This window comes from Callorhinchus milii, unplaced genomic scaffold (assembly GCF_018977255.1).
Source record: "Callorhinchus milii isolate IMCB2004 unplaced genomic scaffold, IMCB_Cmil_1.0 Scaffold1, whole genome shotgun sequence".
NCBI lineage: Eukaryota > Metazoa > Chordata > Chondrichthyes > Chimaeriformes > Callorhinchidae > Callorhinchus > Callorhinchus milii.
In genome coordinates this window covers 120960802-120978125 of record NW_024704742.1, presented here as the reverse complement: position 1 = coordinate 120978125, position 17324 = coordinate 120960802, and the positions used below count along the sequence as shown (strand labels likewise).

The following is a 17324-nucleotide window of genomic DNA, read 5'->3' as shown; positions in this document are numbered from 1 at the left end:
TCGCTGCTTCTTCCTCTTATGCAGTTAGATTGTTAGATGAAAACTGATAATGTTCTTTTAATTACTTTGTTACTGGTATTCAAGTATCTCAATTCAGTAAATGAATAATTTTTAGACAAATGATGGCATTCTTGTAAATAGTTCATTTCAGTTCACTTGATATCATAGTAATTCATGGAAATAAAATCAGAAAATGATGTGAATAGACTGCAGTTCAGTTAGCATCTGTAAGAGAAAGAGAAATTTGGGAATATCTTTTTTTTATTTCAGATTTTCACTATCCACTGTTTTGCTTTTATCTGTGTGAGAGAATTAGTTGATTTTTCTTTGTTCCTTCCCTATTTCTTTTTTCTTTGTTTCCTCTTTTGCTTATCAGGTGAAAATGAGCTTTGCTGAATGAATTGATGCAAGTACTTATGCTTTGACAAAACTAGCTTTGTTCTTTCCATCCCCCCCCTCCCAAAGGTACTCAGCAAAAACAAACCTCAGGAGTTCCACTAACTCCATTGATAAATTGTCAAAAAGGAAAACTTGCTTCTTTTTTTAAAAAAGTCTTATCTTGGGTGAATGGAATATGGGAAAGGCTCCAAATAATATTGAAATAATTATAGAGAAGCTATTTTAATGGTTGTAATCATTGGCATTCTGATCTTGTGTTGGAAATTCGCTGAGATCATATCAGTGAATGAGGTGCTATTTAGCAAAAGACTGAGCGTTCCATCTTCTTTTTACTATAGTGAAATGCTGATAAGAATACATTGTCCAGACACGGTGAAATGTTAATCTAACACTGTGTGTATGGGCTTTTCACTTGTCTTCATTGTATTCAAGGGCTGGGGATAAAATGGGACATGATGTTCGTATTATAAAGTAGGTTGTTACTTCAAAAATTGTGATTGCTCACATTCGATGCTTGTGTTATCCCATACTTGGTTTATGTTTTAGGACCCGATTCCAGTTTGTAATGTATGGTTCAGCCTTATAATTTCTTAGCAAACCAAATAAGTTAGGGAGAAATGGTCTTAACTCACTGAAGCAGATTGACCTCAAAGGGTTGACTTCTAATGCATGATTTCAATTATGATCTCAGATGCATTTCTGATGAGCAGACATGTGGACCCAGCATTGTGCACATGGGTACACAATGCTGGATCCACATGTCTGCTCATATGAAATGCATTTGAGGACACAAAATAATATCAGCAAAATGGTATTAGTGATTTTTTGTCTGTATATTCTTTGCTTAGAGCTGCCATTGTATTTTGTTTGATGACCTGATATTCGCACTGTTTTCCTATCCACAAATGGGTTGATCCCAATTTGTGGTTATCAGTCTTTATATATGATATGCACAAATCCAGCCACACCTATTTGGGATACATTAAAATCCTATGAATTACAATCACTGCACTTTTGAATACAATTCTGTGAAGTGCTTTAAGATGTCCTTCCTGCGTTTAAGGCACTATATCAAATGTAAGGACAATTATCATTGCAGCAGAATATGAATTCCTGTGATGAGAGGCCAATTATTGCACCCAGTTCAGCATTGCAAAAATGAAGGTCTTCACCATCGTGCTTCGTACAGCAGTGACTCAGTCTCTTTGTGATCCATTGTTTATAAGATCTTAATTGACACATTGGATAACCAGATTTTTGTAAAATCTAGCACAGTGTATAACTGAGGAAAAATCACAAATTGTAACAGGGTCGTACAGAACTGGAAAAGACCATTTTTCATAGGATAGATTGGGACTTTGCCTTTGGGTAGTGTTTAAATCTGTGAAACATCCTGGTGGAACTTCAACACGCAAATACACATTACTTTATGGAACAAGCTCGAGGGGCTAAATGTCCGACTCTCCTATGTACTTATGTACTTGATTGGCTTTTGGTAATGAAACTGTCATTCATTTTACTGTGGCCATTCTGGTATTTGACTAAATTATATTATCAGTGTATTTAAAAGGTAGAAATATTCTTGCCTGAGATGATGGTGAGCAGAAAAGTTCTCAGTAATCAATGAATTTTGAGTCTGCAAAATGTAATTTTACCTTTATTTAAAACATTGTGATAGGCTCAATGTGATTGTCTTCTCTGGAAGGCTAACTGGGTACAAGTACATTGAAGCTTGATTGTTCCTGATGCAGAGAAACCTTGAGGTTCGGTTCCACAGATAGTTGCACCTCTCCAGCTTCATGTATAAATCAGCTAGATTTATAGCTTCATGTATAAATCAGCTAAACATATTTAGCTCCGTTGCCTCCTTCAAGACCCGTCTCAAGACCCTCCTCTTCAATTGTGCCTTCGTTCTACCCCTACCCTGCACCCCTCCTGATTCCAACCACCAGCTCGGGTGCGGATCCCTGACTGTCCAGCGTGTTGGGACGTCCTCCTGATATGAAGGGTGCTATACAAATGTAATTTATGGTTATTGTTCAGGTCACATGGAGGATTAAATGTAAGTAGGAAAAAATTGAGCATTCCTCAATTGATCCTAGTCTACTGTGGAGCAAATGTCAAACTAAGTTTTTGCTTAGTCTAAGACTATAACAATGCTCAGGACAAAATTCAGTATGATGGATATAATTTACATTTATGTAATGCCTTTCATGTCAGGAGGAAGTATCAAAATGCTTGACACTTCTGGCAGGGTATCTGAGTTGGAGGAGGGGAAAGATGACAAAGTGCAGTTAAAGAGGTAAGTCTTAAGATGGACCTTGAACAAGTGGAGGGAGTGAGTGTATCAGACAAACGTTGGGATGGCTGTCCATAGAGCAGAGGGAGAATAACTGAAGTTGGGGAGGATGGTGATGGTGGGGAGGATAGAGTGGCTGACATGAAACAGGACAATGTTCACTGAGAGCTAGCTGGGAGCGGCTGCATTAGTAGGGTTGAAGGAGATCACAGAGTTGAGGCGAGACTTGGAAGGATTTGAATTATTACAGTGCCATAAGTAATCTCAGATACAAGAAATGAGACAAGCTGTTCTGTAGAACTTTCTTCCAAGGTCCCTCTCATTCGCACCCTCGATCCCTGCTTTCAAAATTTCATGTCCCACTGTGTTCAAAGATGGGGTGCACATTGCATATGAAGCAGGAAATAATTGCATGTGTATGTAACTCAATGCTTCTGAGGAAATCCACTGCCAAACAACCGCAAGGTGTATGTATTTCTCTGTGTGAGTGAACTGTTATTTAAATGCACTGTGCAGAAGAAATATAAAAATTTCAAGCTCAAAGCTGCAACTACTGTACATAAGAATTGGTTCCTTGTAAATTACAGTTTAAAAATTATTTGCTTTTTATTTGCAAACTAACTAAATCTGTAAAACACAGTGGCATTGTGAGATGTTGGCAAAAAAAATAGCCAGTTGATTACATGCATAAGCATTGTGAAATTATGCACATTACTTGGCCTGCGATTGATTCACACTGTACGGGGAAATCATGTTCTTAATAACCTCTCTTGTATGCGGTCAACCTCACAATCCTTGCATCTGAGCATGAGGATACGAAGGATGACATTTCCCCACACATTGTAGGTTAGGGGTCTCCAACCCCTAAGGGAGTACAATTAAAAACTAAGCCAGTATTTCATGCATCTCAAAATATAAACATTAATGTTTAAACTGCAGTAAATATTGCTCCTTCCTTTCGTTTTTACTGAGCATGAGCAAGACATCGACTGGTTGGAGACACATGGTGTAGGTGAATCGCGGGCCCAATAACAAAGTACCCATGCAATCACTTGTTTTTGTTTGTCAGTTGCAAGAAGCTAATTGGTGCACAATTCAAGAGGGAGAGAGAATCGGAGAAAGAGAGATGTAAAGTCAAGAGGTAGAGAGAGAAAGTTGGAGAGACTCAGAGAGAAGAATATTGGCACAATGTGATGTCATGAGTTGTGAAGAATAACTGTATTACTAATTTAGATCATGTTATTGCACTTTTAATATATCATGTGTTAATGTATCAATCTGCCTCTCTCGCCCAACGTGCCCCAGTTCTGATGAAGGGTCGTGGACCCAAAACGTTGACTCACTTTCCTTTCTCCATAGATGCTGCCTGACCTGCTGAGTGTTCCCAGTGACTTCTGTTTTTGTTTTCAGATTTCCAGCATCTGCAGTATTTTGTGTTTTGTTTCATATGCATTTACTCATTGGTACATGTTATTAGATGGTATGTCATTAAATAATTATTTATAATTTCAATTATGTGACTGAAAAACAGAATAATTATGGAAGTTTTACAGCGAGCAGCAACCTCACATACAATGTCAAAATCAAAGGGGACATAAACACAGAAAATAGGTTATTATGAGTCAAAACATCATGTTCTATGGGTTATGTGCTCCATTTTTAAAAAAAATTGAGATAAACTTTGAAACGATCTCAAATCAATCTTGTTTCCGCTTGCAAGAAATAAGTTAAAGGCAAAGATATTTATACACAAGAAAGAGGGATTGAGACTGAGTCAACATTTTTCTCACCTTGCCCATCCACATATACAGTATCCTTCAAGGGATAAGAACGAAATAGTCAAATTATTTTCTAACAAATAAATAATTAGCTGGTGGGAAAAATCCATATTTTTAAAATACATTTGGCACAAAAATCAGTTCTACTTTCAGGAAAACTTGTTGTTTAAGGCATTTCACACATGGATAATAATGATATTTCGCCTCCACTTTGCAGTGAATTCTGTTAAGTGCTTTGAGACATTCCCTCTGATGTGAAAGCGCCTGTATCAGATGCAAATATTATCATTTTTAAATACCTCCCCTACCTCCATTTCTAGTGAACATCAGGCTCATTTTTGTATTTTAGTGGTCATCTATGGTTTTCCTATTCAGGTTTAAGCCAAAATTATTGTTTGTATTGTTGAAGGTGATGTTAAATGGATATTTGTCATCTAAAAGTCTTAAAGGTCCTCACTCCTGCAGGCCCAAATTCTTAAATTCTAGTTCTGTTCTAACTGAATAGCTTAGCTCTCAAGTCAACCTTTATGAAATTATGTAGCTTTGTATTATTTACCGGTGGAAAAGATCAAAACTGAAAATTAGAATTGAATTTAAATGTAAAAAAAGAGAGGAAGGGAAAAAGACCAAAAAGAGGTGTTGATAAAAACAGTTTATTCTCTGCTGAGCATTTCTTGCTGGCACTCAATTCAATATTCCCTATTATTATGTTACAGTAATAAAAAGATAAAACACTATTAGATATCAAAAAGGTCACCCAGCATTCCGTTTAGGTAAAATCTGTTAAGTCAAACTTTATTAGTTCTATAAAGTTACACCATGGAGGGATTACAACAAAGCAATGCAACCGCAGGACGAGACGTTCAGCCGAGGTTCAAATCTGTCTTGTCTGGTTATTCAAGCTTTTGATCTTCCATCAAGTCTTCACTCATGCTGCTCCGATCTTTTCCTTCTCCTCGTTCTTTGTTCTCTCTCGTTCTTTATACTCTCATTCCACTCCCTCTGTACCTTCCACCAATCTCTTGTCAGTCATTTACAATCCATTATTTGTATATCCACTCATTGGTCTTGCTTTTACAATCCGTTATTTTACGTACCCTATCTTACACCATTCAATGGTTGGTGAATATGTTACAATCCCTCATTAACATATCTGATCATACGTTTCCTTCAGCCCTCTTTCTTTGTACTGACTCCATAATTACATGATCACATGTTCCATGACCTCTCACCCATTTTGACCCATTGTTAGTATGTTAATTTTGCGCACCTTATGCTAACAACGCTTTGGTGACTGACATTTTACAAAATTAGTGAGTGCCTTTTGATTAAGTTGTTAAAAAGCAGCTGCAAAGGGATTTGTGGCAGACTGATTGAAATTTAATCACAAAAAGAATTAGAAGGGGGGTTAGCAAAAGTTCTTTACAGTCGAATTCTCTGCTATTTACTGTGACTGAAAAAGTCAATTTTTAAGGTAATTGTATCAGTGTTTGAACAGCAGTCAATTACTACTGGTGTCCTATAGCTCAGTGGTTAGAGTACCAGAGTTATGGCAGAGGGCACTTTTGTGAAGTTCTTCGAGTTTTTTTAATGCAAAAGTGTAGCTTCTGATAAATGCATGGGATTTTTTTTTCATTTACTACCTTGCAATTTGAGGTTTTCTTGAGAGAGGAGTGTGCTAGATTAGAAAAAGGAATTGAAAAAGTCCACAGAAGCCACATACATATTTGCACAAAAATGATTGAACTGATTAAACCCATTTTCTGCCTATGCCAATTTCAAATGGGAGTTTTATCCCATTTAAACACACCGCTATTTATTAAAACAATGACAATAATTTGCATTTATATTGTACATTCATAGAAAGGAATGTCTCAAAAGAGCTTGACAGATGTGTTTAGCACCGAAGCAGGTTGCTATTAGAATTCTTGTTGTAGAAAGTTGTCGGAAATGTTAATCCTTTAATGATTATTGTCTTTTGAGGAAAGATTTGGTGTATTCCTTTACCCCCCATTTCCATTTAGACAAACCAGTGGTCACTGATAGTAACCATGAAAGTGAGTGTTCTTGGTCCTCTGACCTATACTGAACTCATTCATTTGTTCAGCATTGGCTTAGTGAATCAAATAGGCAAATAAATAGGGATTCTTTCCCCAGAGCCATGCTAATTAGTCCCTAAAGAGGAAAAGGTTATAATTACAAACCCTCATTCTATCATAGTAAAAAGCCTGATCCCCAAATTTTAAATTAAGTACCCGTCTCAACTCTTTAATAAATTCTCGTTACATAACATCAAAGGATTAAAGAAATAAGGAGGGATTCCCTCCCCACAGCCATGTTGGCTTGGCCCCTGAAGAGGGAAAGAATATAATTTCAAACCCTCATTCTATCATAACAAAAAGCTGTACTGTATAGGTGGGGAAAAAAGATCAAGGGAGCTTCTGAAAGGCTTGAGGTAATTGGAAAGAATCAGTTGCTGCAGTGTGATTTTGATGTTGTGAGGTTATTTAATGTGAACTCATTAAAAGTTAGATTGTGTTGATCTGAATTCGGTAAAGAATAGGCAACAGTGGATCAGATTAACCACAATGATCATTTTATGTCCTGTATATTTCTATGCTTATTATTACCACAAGAAAATTCATGAATGGAAGTGGAAAACCCTATTATAGGTCAATGGGGAGCTGACAGTGGTTTGGTTAGCAATGGAAGACGGAAGCTTTGCCATTTTTTTAAAAAAGTAAAGTATTGATGACTTCAGGATTTCCAGTCGCCTGGATAAAACAGTGCAACAGATTTTTAACCAGAAGCAAATTAACACATCTTTGTCAAGTCTCCTTTTACTACAGATGAGTTGATAGCAAAGTGCTGCTTGGTGTGAATAATGCTTGATTTACTGACCAGGTCAATAGTGTAAGCACTCAATCTTCATTTATTGTAGAGAAGTGATTCCCTAGTAAACCCCTTTACTTACATTCTAAAAATGTATTGTCAGGCATTTATAGTGGGTGAAGCAGTGTTTCACAAAGGCTAAAACTGAAGGAATGGTAAATTGTCAGCAGAATAGATATTGAGTTAGTGACAGTAGGTAAGTAAAAGGGATTAAAAGCTTAATACAGGACAGATCCTAAAAAAGGAGAAGAAATAGCTGCAACAGTGGAGTGCAGAACTGCTAGAAGAATAAGGGCAAGCGCACTCTAGCAATAGTATTGTAAGCATAAGCTTAACACTGCGGGAGGACTAGAGGGTTGTGATATTGTAAATTGTTTATCCTGTAATTTCAGAACCATGTCTGTGTTTGTTATGTATGTATATATATTTATATCTTCTTTATTATATACTAATAAAACCAGTGTCTCTCTGCGCTTCAAGAAGGATCTCAATAACCGATTGACGTAGAGACGTGAATTATACCTCATCGCTGCTTAAAATGAACATGGGGTCATAGGAAACTGGAAAAGAGAATTGTCTCTATCTGATCCCAAAATTTTAAATAAAGTACCCGTCTCAACTCCTTTAAAAGGTTCTCTTTACTTAACATCAAAAGATTAAGGAAAAGTGTCCATTTAGGTAGAGGTGTTCAAAATAATAGAAGGATGCGAAAGATTAGCATAAATAGTCTCTTCCCACTTGTTGATGAGCCTGTAACCTGCGCCACAGTTATGATAGTGACTTGGGAATCTAAAAAATAAATTAGGAGGAAAGTTGAGGTGGAAGGTGGCTATTGTGTGGATAAGGTTTTCGGCTATGTTGGAGGAAAGTGTTCCTGATCAGGGACTGGCTGTGAGGGTAGGAAGGATAGCTGGGTATCGAGCTTGACGGCGAGGTTGCACACTGATTCAGTGAATGTGAGAGAGAGGTCAAGGAGGTTAAGAAAGTCAGCTGTAGGTGAGAAGACATTGACGGGAGCTGAGGTGTATGGCTTCAGTCTTCCATTGCTAACCAATGTGTGATGTTGAATTACTTACTCTAATATATAATAATAAAACAACAATGTCTGTCTGTGTATCATTGTATCTGACAATCATGCAATAACCGATTGATGTAGAGACATGATTTATATTTCATCAAAAAGGTCTTGCATCTGGCAGTGTCATGAGCATATGTTTGGGGGGAGGGAGGGTCTCCTGTCATTGATGAGCTATATTAAAAAAATGCTTATCAATGATAGGAGACCCCCCCCCTTAATAACCTCATATTAAGCCCCAAAATATGAGGTATGCCTCATATTCTACAACTACGTGGCGACAGAGGAAAGCGACAGAGCAACTCTCCCTTTCTCTGTATGAGTCCGAGACCACAGTATTTTTACTAGCCGAGCCCTCACAGAACACAAGATAATATTTTCTCAATGCTCTGTTTGTTTACACTGTTAATAAAATCCCCTGCACGACTAATCATTCATTGAAGAGAATCTCAGTGGCATCTAGTTATCTGCATTGCTGTATCTAACATCCCATACAACTGAAAACTGGACCATTAATTTAATAGAATAGTGTCGAACAATATCACTCACTGATGCTAGGGAGCTAGCTTAACAGCAGGACCAGGCCCTTGACGTTTGTTAATCATTATAATAATAATAATAATCCTTGCATTTGATATAGCGCTTTTCACGTCTTCTAGACGTCTCAAAGCACTTCACAGAATATGCTGTAAAGTGAATTGACTGTATATTTGTGGGCAAAACGTGGCAGCCAATTGCGCACAGCAGTGTCCCACAAACAGTCGTGGATTGAAAATGACCAATTTATTATTATTTGTTTTGGAGGGATTATTAGGAGTGTGGAGTAAGGAAACCTGCCCAAGGTTTCGCCCTGCCTGGAATTGAACCCAGGTGTCTCGCTTGCAAAGCGAGTGCTCTAACCACTCAGCTACAGGACTCCACATTATGAGTGCTTGTGCCTTTTTACACAGTTTGAATTTCTTGGAGTAAGGAGCTTTTATGGTTTGAGCTACAGACATGGAACCAGAGCTTATGGTTCTAAATACTGGTTGATACAGGCAGCCCTTGACTCTTTCAAATAAAATTGATAAAATTACTAAATCTAAAAATATCCTTGAGTGTAGAATGCAAAGAGCGTTAAGTCTTGGAACGTTAAATCCTCTAGATTGGTGGTTAGGGCACTCACCTCACGAAAGAGAGGACCTGGGTTTCATTCCCAGCAAGGTGAAACATTGGGCAAATTTTCTCACTCCACACGCCTCTGTTAATAGGAACTCAGTTGTTAGTTGATTGGTGGATTGCTTTTCCTGGGATAATAATCCCTTCAAAAAAATTACTAAAATAAAATTTAAAAAAAACAGACAGATAAATAAATAATCTGGTCACTCAATCCACATTTGTTTGTGGGACACTACACTGCTGTGCGCAATTGGCTGCCGCGTTTTGCCCACAAAATATACAGTCAATTCACTTTACAATATATTCTGTGAAATGCTTTGAGACGTCTCAAAGAGATGATAAGGCACTATATCAAATGCAAGGTTTATTATTATTAAGTGTGGTCTCCTGGAGTTGACTTTAATCAGGCAGTTCTTAGGATAATGGTTGGAGGTCTCGTATGGAATTTTAAGAGAGAACTGCAGAACTGGGGGCAATAAATTAATTAACTTCACAAGGCAGGGCGTTTTAGTGATAGGGAAGAAAATAAACAGGTTCAGGATGGACTTTTCAAGAGGAAAATCAATGACCTCTCTTGACAGCAGGGCGAAGAGGGTGAATTTAAACAAAAATTATTCTTGCATTTGATATAGCGCCTTATCATCTCTTCGAGACGTATCAAAGTACTTCACAGAATATACTGTAAGTGAATTGACTATATATTTTGTGGGCGAAATTGTACCCAGGGAGAGGGGAAAGGCAGTCGTGGAGAAAGACGTTGCCAAGTGATTATTCATCTATCTTTGTGGAACATCACAGGTTTCATCCCATATATTGATAATTAGCTTGATAATACTTATTCCTAAGCATTCTGAAGAACATATTAGTTTTAATGAGACTTGTAATGTTCCGGGCTTAATGTTCATCGTACTTTACTGAGTGTTATGAGTGGAATGGATTATATGCAGCTTCAATTAATGATGCTTCAATTTTCCAACTGAATTGTTACAGGAAGCTATTAAACATGCGCAAGCAGGTAATCACTATGCCAAACAAGGCAGGGTCCTCTGGCTATCCTTCTTGGGAGGAAGGTAAGCGGAGTGTCTTTGGAGCTTAACTGGCTCCAAGGTGACATGTTTGGCAATCAAATGGCGGAATCAAGTCAGCCCTCTGTGGCGTTCTCAGTAGTCTGATTCCTGAGCCAAACGAAGACACAGTTTTCCAGGACATTGCTGATGACAGCACAGCCAGCCAGGCTCATTGACAGGATCTGGAAGGGCAGACCAGTTACTGGGTGCAAGGAGTCATCCCACTCAGCTCCTGTTAACCCTGCAAGCCAAAGCCCTAATGGGTAGGGTAGGCTGAGCTGGATAAGCAGTGGAAAGTTTACAAGAAAGTGCTTCAGATAGCAATCTATGTGGTCTTAGCTGGTTAAACTCCAGCAATACTGCTCAAATTGGGCAGTACACCAAATTGGACAGTATACCAATGCCCAATTTGGCGTCCCAAAGTCTTAGCTCTTGTCAATCTATTCCTAATACTTTCTGGAATTAGGTAAGCAAGATGGTCCCTTCAGGGAGAGAGTGCACTTTCTATTTTAGGTACAGGAACTTTCCACGTGTAGCTGGTATACATATGCCTGGTTTGTATTCTCTTAAGCATGGGGATGGGTTTCTGTATGTGTTAGACACCCGGCTGACCAAATAAAAAGCAAACGACCATAGATGAGGCTTGTTTGTTTTTTAATTGAACTATAATAAGGACATAAAATTGCAACTTGTTACAAGGACTATTATCGAGAACCATCTTTTCTCTTTCACTTCCCTGTAGATTTTGGAATTTCTTATTTTTCGACCTGCATTTTTCTTTTCTGTAAAATGCAAGAATTCTCATAGGTTGCATCAAGCATTTAGAATTGATTCTTTAACAAAATACCTTAGCCAGAAAGTAATGCAATTATGTACAGGTATTTTTGAAATTGTACCTTTATACAGAATAAACCTCTAATTTATGCTTTTTTTAAATTACAGAGCTTAGTTCTGAAAATGTAAGAACGTGTTTCAAAATCATAAACGCCTACATTTTTTTGGCTTCTTCAGAATTCTTACAGGTAAATATATATTTTTTAACAAATCACTTATTACAGAGGATGCTTTAATGTTAATGTCACAAATATATGATTTAGATTTAAAATGAGTTTGAGTTATGGTATACCAAATGTTAAGAGCTCTGGGTTAATAACTGTCTGCTGTGATGTAGAGCTGGACCCTGTTATAATGTGGTGGTTTGGGCCTATAAAGACCCCGTTTATAATGATATAAATGGATGGGGTGTTGCTGCAGACATCACTTCCTCCACACAGGAAGCTGGCAACTTCCCTGTGGGCATTTCTTATGGATACTTACACACTATGTACCTAAGACACCAGCTAGTCGGCATTGGAAGCACTTCCAGTATACTGTTGTGACTGTGTGTGTGAATGTCTGTCAGACATCAAGTCCTGGATGAGAGCTAACTTTCTTCAGTTGAACATCAACAAGACCGAGGCTCTCCTGATTGGCTCCCGTCAGCCCTCCACACCTCAGGCGCTGACAGCATCACCATCCATGGTTGCACACCCCACCTTAGTAAGCCAGCCTGGAACCTTGGAGTCTTGTTTGACCCTCAACTATCCTTTCTATTCCACATCTGCACCATGACCCGCTCTGCCTTCCCCCACCTCCGCAACATCGCCTGTCCCTGCCACTGTCTCACATCACAGGCCACCGAATCCCTCATACACGCCTTCATTACATCGAGGCTCGACTATGCAAACTCATTGCTTGTCGGCCTCCCTAACTTCTCCTTCTATAGGCTGCAGATCATCTAGAACTCTACAGCCTGTGTCCTCTCCTACACAAGGCTCCAAGACCCGATCACCCCCATTCTTGCCCAACTCCACTGGCTTCCCATCACACAGAGGATACAGTTCAAAATCCTGGTCCTCACCTTGAAAGCCCTCCACGGACTTGCTCCCCCCTACCTCTACAATCTCCTAACGCCCCTACCATGCCGTTCGCTCCCTCTGCTCAGTGGGTTCCAGCCTGCTTCACGTCCCCTGCCTTGTTTGTCCCACTATGGCAGGTGGGCCTTCCGCCACTCTGCCCCACCCTCTGGAACTCCATCCCGCAGTGCCTCCATCTCGTCCCCTCCCTTGCCACCTTCAAGACCCATCTCAAGACCGTCCTCTTCAACCGTGCTTTCGATCTCCCTGCTTCACCCCTGCCCTCCACCCGCCCCCACCCAAATCCCAGCTCAGGTCCGTAACTGTCTGTCCAGTGCCTTGGGACATCCTCCCGACGTGAAAGGTGCTTTACAAATGTAATTTTGTTGTTGTTGTGTGTGTGAGAGAGTGTGTGTGCCTCTCTGTCTGTGAGTATGTCTCTCTGTGTCTGTACATGGTGTCTGTCTTTGTATGTGAGCGTATGTCTCTTTCTGTGTCTGAGCGTGTGTCGCTTTATGTGTCTGAGTTTCTGTGTCTCTCTATCTTTCTGTGAGCATGTCTGTGTGAGTGTGTCTCTCTCTCTCTGTCGATGTGCAGTGGCAGGCTCCAAGAAGCAGGAGGTGGAGCCCCAGGACTAAATCTACCCCCACCCCAGGCTTGTTAAAGAAAGCATTAATGATTGTCTCTGCAACAATCTAATATGTATTATTTCGTCATGTTTAGTTTTATCAGTAAAGTGAAAAAATGTAGGTTGGCAGTAAAATGCAGCTCTCATAGCACCAATCAACTCGCTTCAATGCTCTGCAAAATTTGTCAAATTTCCCCGCAATTTTTTGGCAAATATTTCTGCATTTTTCTATTGGCCCTGATAATGGCTATTCAATTTATGCAATTAGATTAGAGTTTTGCAGGGCATTCAAACTTTCATGAATGTGGCACTTAATTTGAATGTGGCTTTGGTTCAAGGAATTATGCTAATAACAAATCAGCTAGCTGAAGTGGAAAAGTGCCATTTATATGAATCATAAACTGTTAAGTATATTTTAAGTTTATTTTATGAACCATGGCTGTATGGGAATGCCCCTGCTTTGCCACCCACCCAAGTGCCGGCCTCACAGAGGGTGACCGAGAAAATGGCTGCGATAAAGATAAAAGAAATCACAAGCTCCCAATTTTTTTTCCCCAAAAATCTTTTTTTCGGGTGATCTTTCTAAATTCATCACTTAATCCATGACTGTTTGTGAGACACTGCTGTGCGCAATTGGCTGCCACATTTCACCCACAAAATCTAGTCAATTCACTTTACAGTATATTCTTTGAAGCACTTTGAGATATTTCGCTGATGCAAAGCGCTTTGGGATTGGGACATCCTCCCGACGTGAAAGGCGCTCTGTAAATTTAGTTTTGTTGTTGTTGTTAAGCAGCAGAGTACTTGTGATTTAAATGTTTCTGATATTGGTGAGCTACATAACCAGGTGATGAACATAAAAATAAATAATAATGACCCTTTACATTTAGAATATGATCAACATGACTTTCCAAAGGTCATTGATCATAAGAAAGGGCTCAGAGTGGCAAATTATTCCAAATAGATACTTACAACTGAACTTGAAGAAAAACTGAACAAATTTTTAAAACGTTGGAAGGGGAAAATAATGTATATTCCAAACAGACTGTTTAACTTGAGCTGATAAGCATAGAATCCGAAATGAATATGCCTCAAAAGGACTGGATATGAGAAAAATATAATTTAGTCAACTACTTTTTGATGCAATAAGCTAAGCCATGGTGCCAAATATTTTGTTTTCTAATAAGTAGATGTGTAAAGGACAGGTAGATTGACTTCAGTGTATAAAGGCAATACATATTTAAATGGTAAGCTGCAAAGATGTGTACGGCTGAATCATGTCCTCTTGTGAGGCCACATTTAGAATCTCGTTTGCAGTATTGGATAATCTCCAAATAAGATTCTTCATTAACTTCATGGCTGTTTCATGGGACATTGCTGTGCACAAATTGGCTGCCACGTTTGCCCATAAAACACAGTCACTCCACTTCACAATGAATCCTGTAAAGTGCTTTGGGACATCCTGATGTGAAAGGCGCTGTATGTACCAAATGTAAGGATTATTATTGTCCTACCTTCAGAAGCATATTGATACCCTGGAGAGGGTTCAAAGGACATGGACAAGGATGATTCAGAGTGCGAGGAGTTACCAACAACTCTAAAAAACAAACAAAAAAAAATGATTGGAGAAAAGTTTGTGTGAGTCATGATCTAGGTCTTTTAAATGATGGGAGACACAAACAGTGAGGATGGAAGGCCAGGCTAAGTGGAGCCCTGGAGCTCAGTGGTTAGAGCACTCGTCTTGCAAGCGAGAAATCTGGATTTGATTCCCGGCAGGGCAAAACCTTAGGCAAGTTTCCTTACTCCATACCTAATAATAATAATAAATAATAATCCCTGCATTTGATACAGCGCTTTTCACGTTTTCTAGACGTCCCAAAGCACTTCACAGAATATACTGTAACGTGAATTGACTGTATATTTGTGGGCAAACGCGGCAGCCAATTGCGCACAGCAATGTCCAACAAACAGTCATGGATTGAAAATGACCAATTTATTATTTTGTTTTTTTGGAAGGATTATTATTAGGCGTGTGGAGTAAGGAAACTTGCCCAAGGTTTCGCCCTGCCTGGAATTGAACTCAGGTCTCTCACTTGCAAAAGAAGTGCTCTAACCACTGAGCTACAGGACTCCACAATCCCTCAAGAAAAAACAAAACAATAAAAAAAAATTGTCACTTCAATCCACAACTGTTTGTGGGACATTGCTGTACGCAATTTGCTGCGCGCTTCGCCCACAAATATACAATAAAATTCACTTTACAATATATTCTGTGAAGTGCTTTGAGACGTCTAGAATACATGAAAAGCGCTATATCAAATGCAAGGGTTATTTAAGCAGGAAACAGCAGGAAAGCCCACATATATATAATATATGTATATGTACTGTATTTGGGACATCCTCCTGACGTGAAAGGCGCTATACAAATGTAATTTTGTTGTTGTTGTATTGATGAGAATCTAGTCTTGTCTGGCATGCTGTTGTAGCAGTACATTTTGACAGAGTTTGAGAACTTTCTTAGTTTGAATAAATTGAGTGCAGTTATGTTTGTCAAGGCTCCTAATTATGAGATTCCATCAAGACATCTACAAAAGAGATCTCAGAGGCTTTTGTTGCCTTTTGATTGTTAAGATTCTTGAACAAGTAAATGGATCCAAATGTGGAATTTTCCCTCGCTTATTAAAATTGAGAATTAATACTAGCACAATATGTTTACAATATAGTTTGGTGAATGTGTTGATAGTGGATAACTTTTGAGATATTTTCCTTTAAAGTTGCATAAGTCATGTGTTATCAAAGTGGCTCTTCCAAATATTCTAAGACAATTGGTAGTGATAATAATAAGAAATGAAATGAAGTGCTAGAAATGAAAGCACTTTGTTATGGCAGCATTTCTGTAAGCTGGAGCAAAATCCTGGAACTCCGTATCCCTATCATGGGAATACCACTGCCACAAGAACTGCATAAGCTTAAGTAGAAGGCCTACCACCAGATTATCAGGGCAACAGGAAGGGCAATAAATGTTGATTCTGTCAATATTGCTCATGCATATCACAAGAATTAGTTTTTGTAAAAACACTTCATAAGCATAATTTAAAATAAATGCAGTTTGAGTTTCAACAACTTATTTCTAAACAATGTTAATATATTAAAATGGAAGAGCAAGTAAAGATTGTAAGAGAAGTCTTATTACATCCATCAATATCAACTTTCACTTGCATTTGTGTAGGCTTAAATATCCATCATTTGTAAAACTAACTACTTTTTTGCATAATCCTTTCAGCCTGCTGAAAATTCATTTGAGCCCATGGTTAAAATCTATGCTCAGCTTACTTCAAATTCATAATTATTATTGTCCCAACAAAATGCATGTCTTTAATTAAACATCTTATATTGGATATCCTTCAAGATGTTTCCTGCAATCCTTCAAAAGTCATGCTAATATTAGAATTGTCTCTGAGGACCAAGTTATGTTCGTTGACTCATCAAAAGTTAATAGACTTGTGCAAGCTAAGCTGTCTAGTTACCATAATATGTGATTAAGATATTTTACAAATTGATGCTAATATAGAAATCATTTAACACTGGATTTTTATCATTGCAGAATTTTGCAGCTGGTCTCTGCCAGTCCTTCTGTGACTTGCTGAAGGATATCACCACTGAAGGAAAAGTTCAAGTACTTAAGGTCCTGACTTTTACTTTTGTCACCTGATAAGTATTGAAAACTTTTTGATCAGGATATTCTGTACAGAAAACATAAATATTAGCAACTTGTTTTTAGGAAAGGAATTATCCTTGAAACTGTAACCTGTAAAATTCTGTTACCATTATCATTGTGTACTTTAAGGGCTGGGTGGCAAATAGTTTAATACATTACCTTTTGTTTCAGGGACTTGGGTTCCAGATATAATGTAATCCAACCATGTAATCCAAACCAACTTTATCTGGGTCCTATTGGAAATTAGTTTGATATTTTTAGTCTAATTTATAGTGTGCACAGGGCCATTGCATTCCAAACTTTTTAAAGACACATTTCTTAGTCATTTGCCTTAAAATTTTCTTATTATTCGGCACTGCCTAACAACTTTGAATCATTGAGATATTTAACCTTTTATGAAAAGTGTAANTTTTTC

The 17324-nt window shown here is 38.3% G+C and overlaps 1 protein-coding gene across 3 annotated transcripts in view; it reads left to right on the top strand.

The window, feature by feature from the left end:
* Positions 1-17324, top strand: part of ipo11 (importin 11) — a 258056-nt gene that overhangs the window by 115452 nt on the left and 125280 nt on the right. For all 3 annotated transcript variants that reach the window (XM_007892133.2, XM_042335013.1, XM_007892131.2), the window contains 2 exons: positions 11611-11690; positions 16796-16876. In XM_007892133.2, the coding sequence (XP_007890324.1) occupies positions 11611-11690; positions 16796-16876 (161 nt within the window). The remainder of the gene's footprint in view (positions 1-11610; positions 11691-16795; positions 16877-17324) is intronic.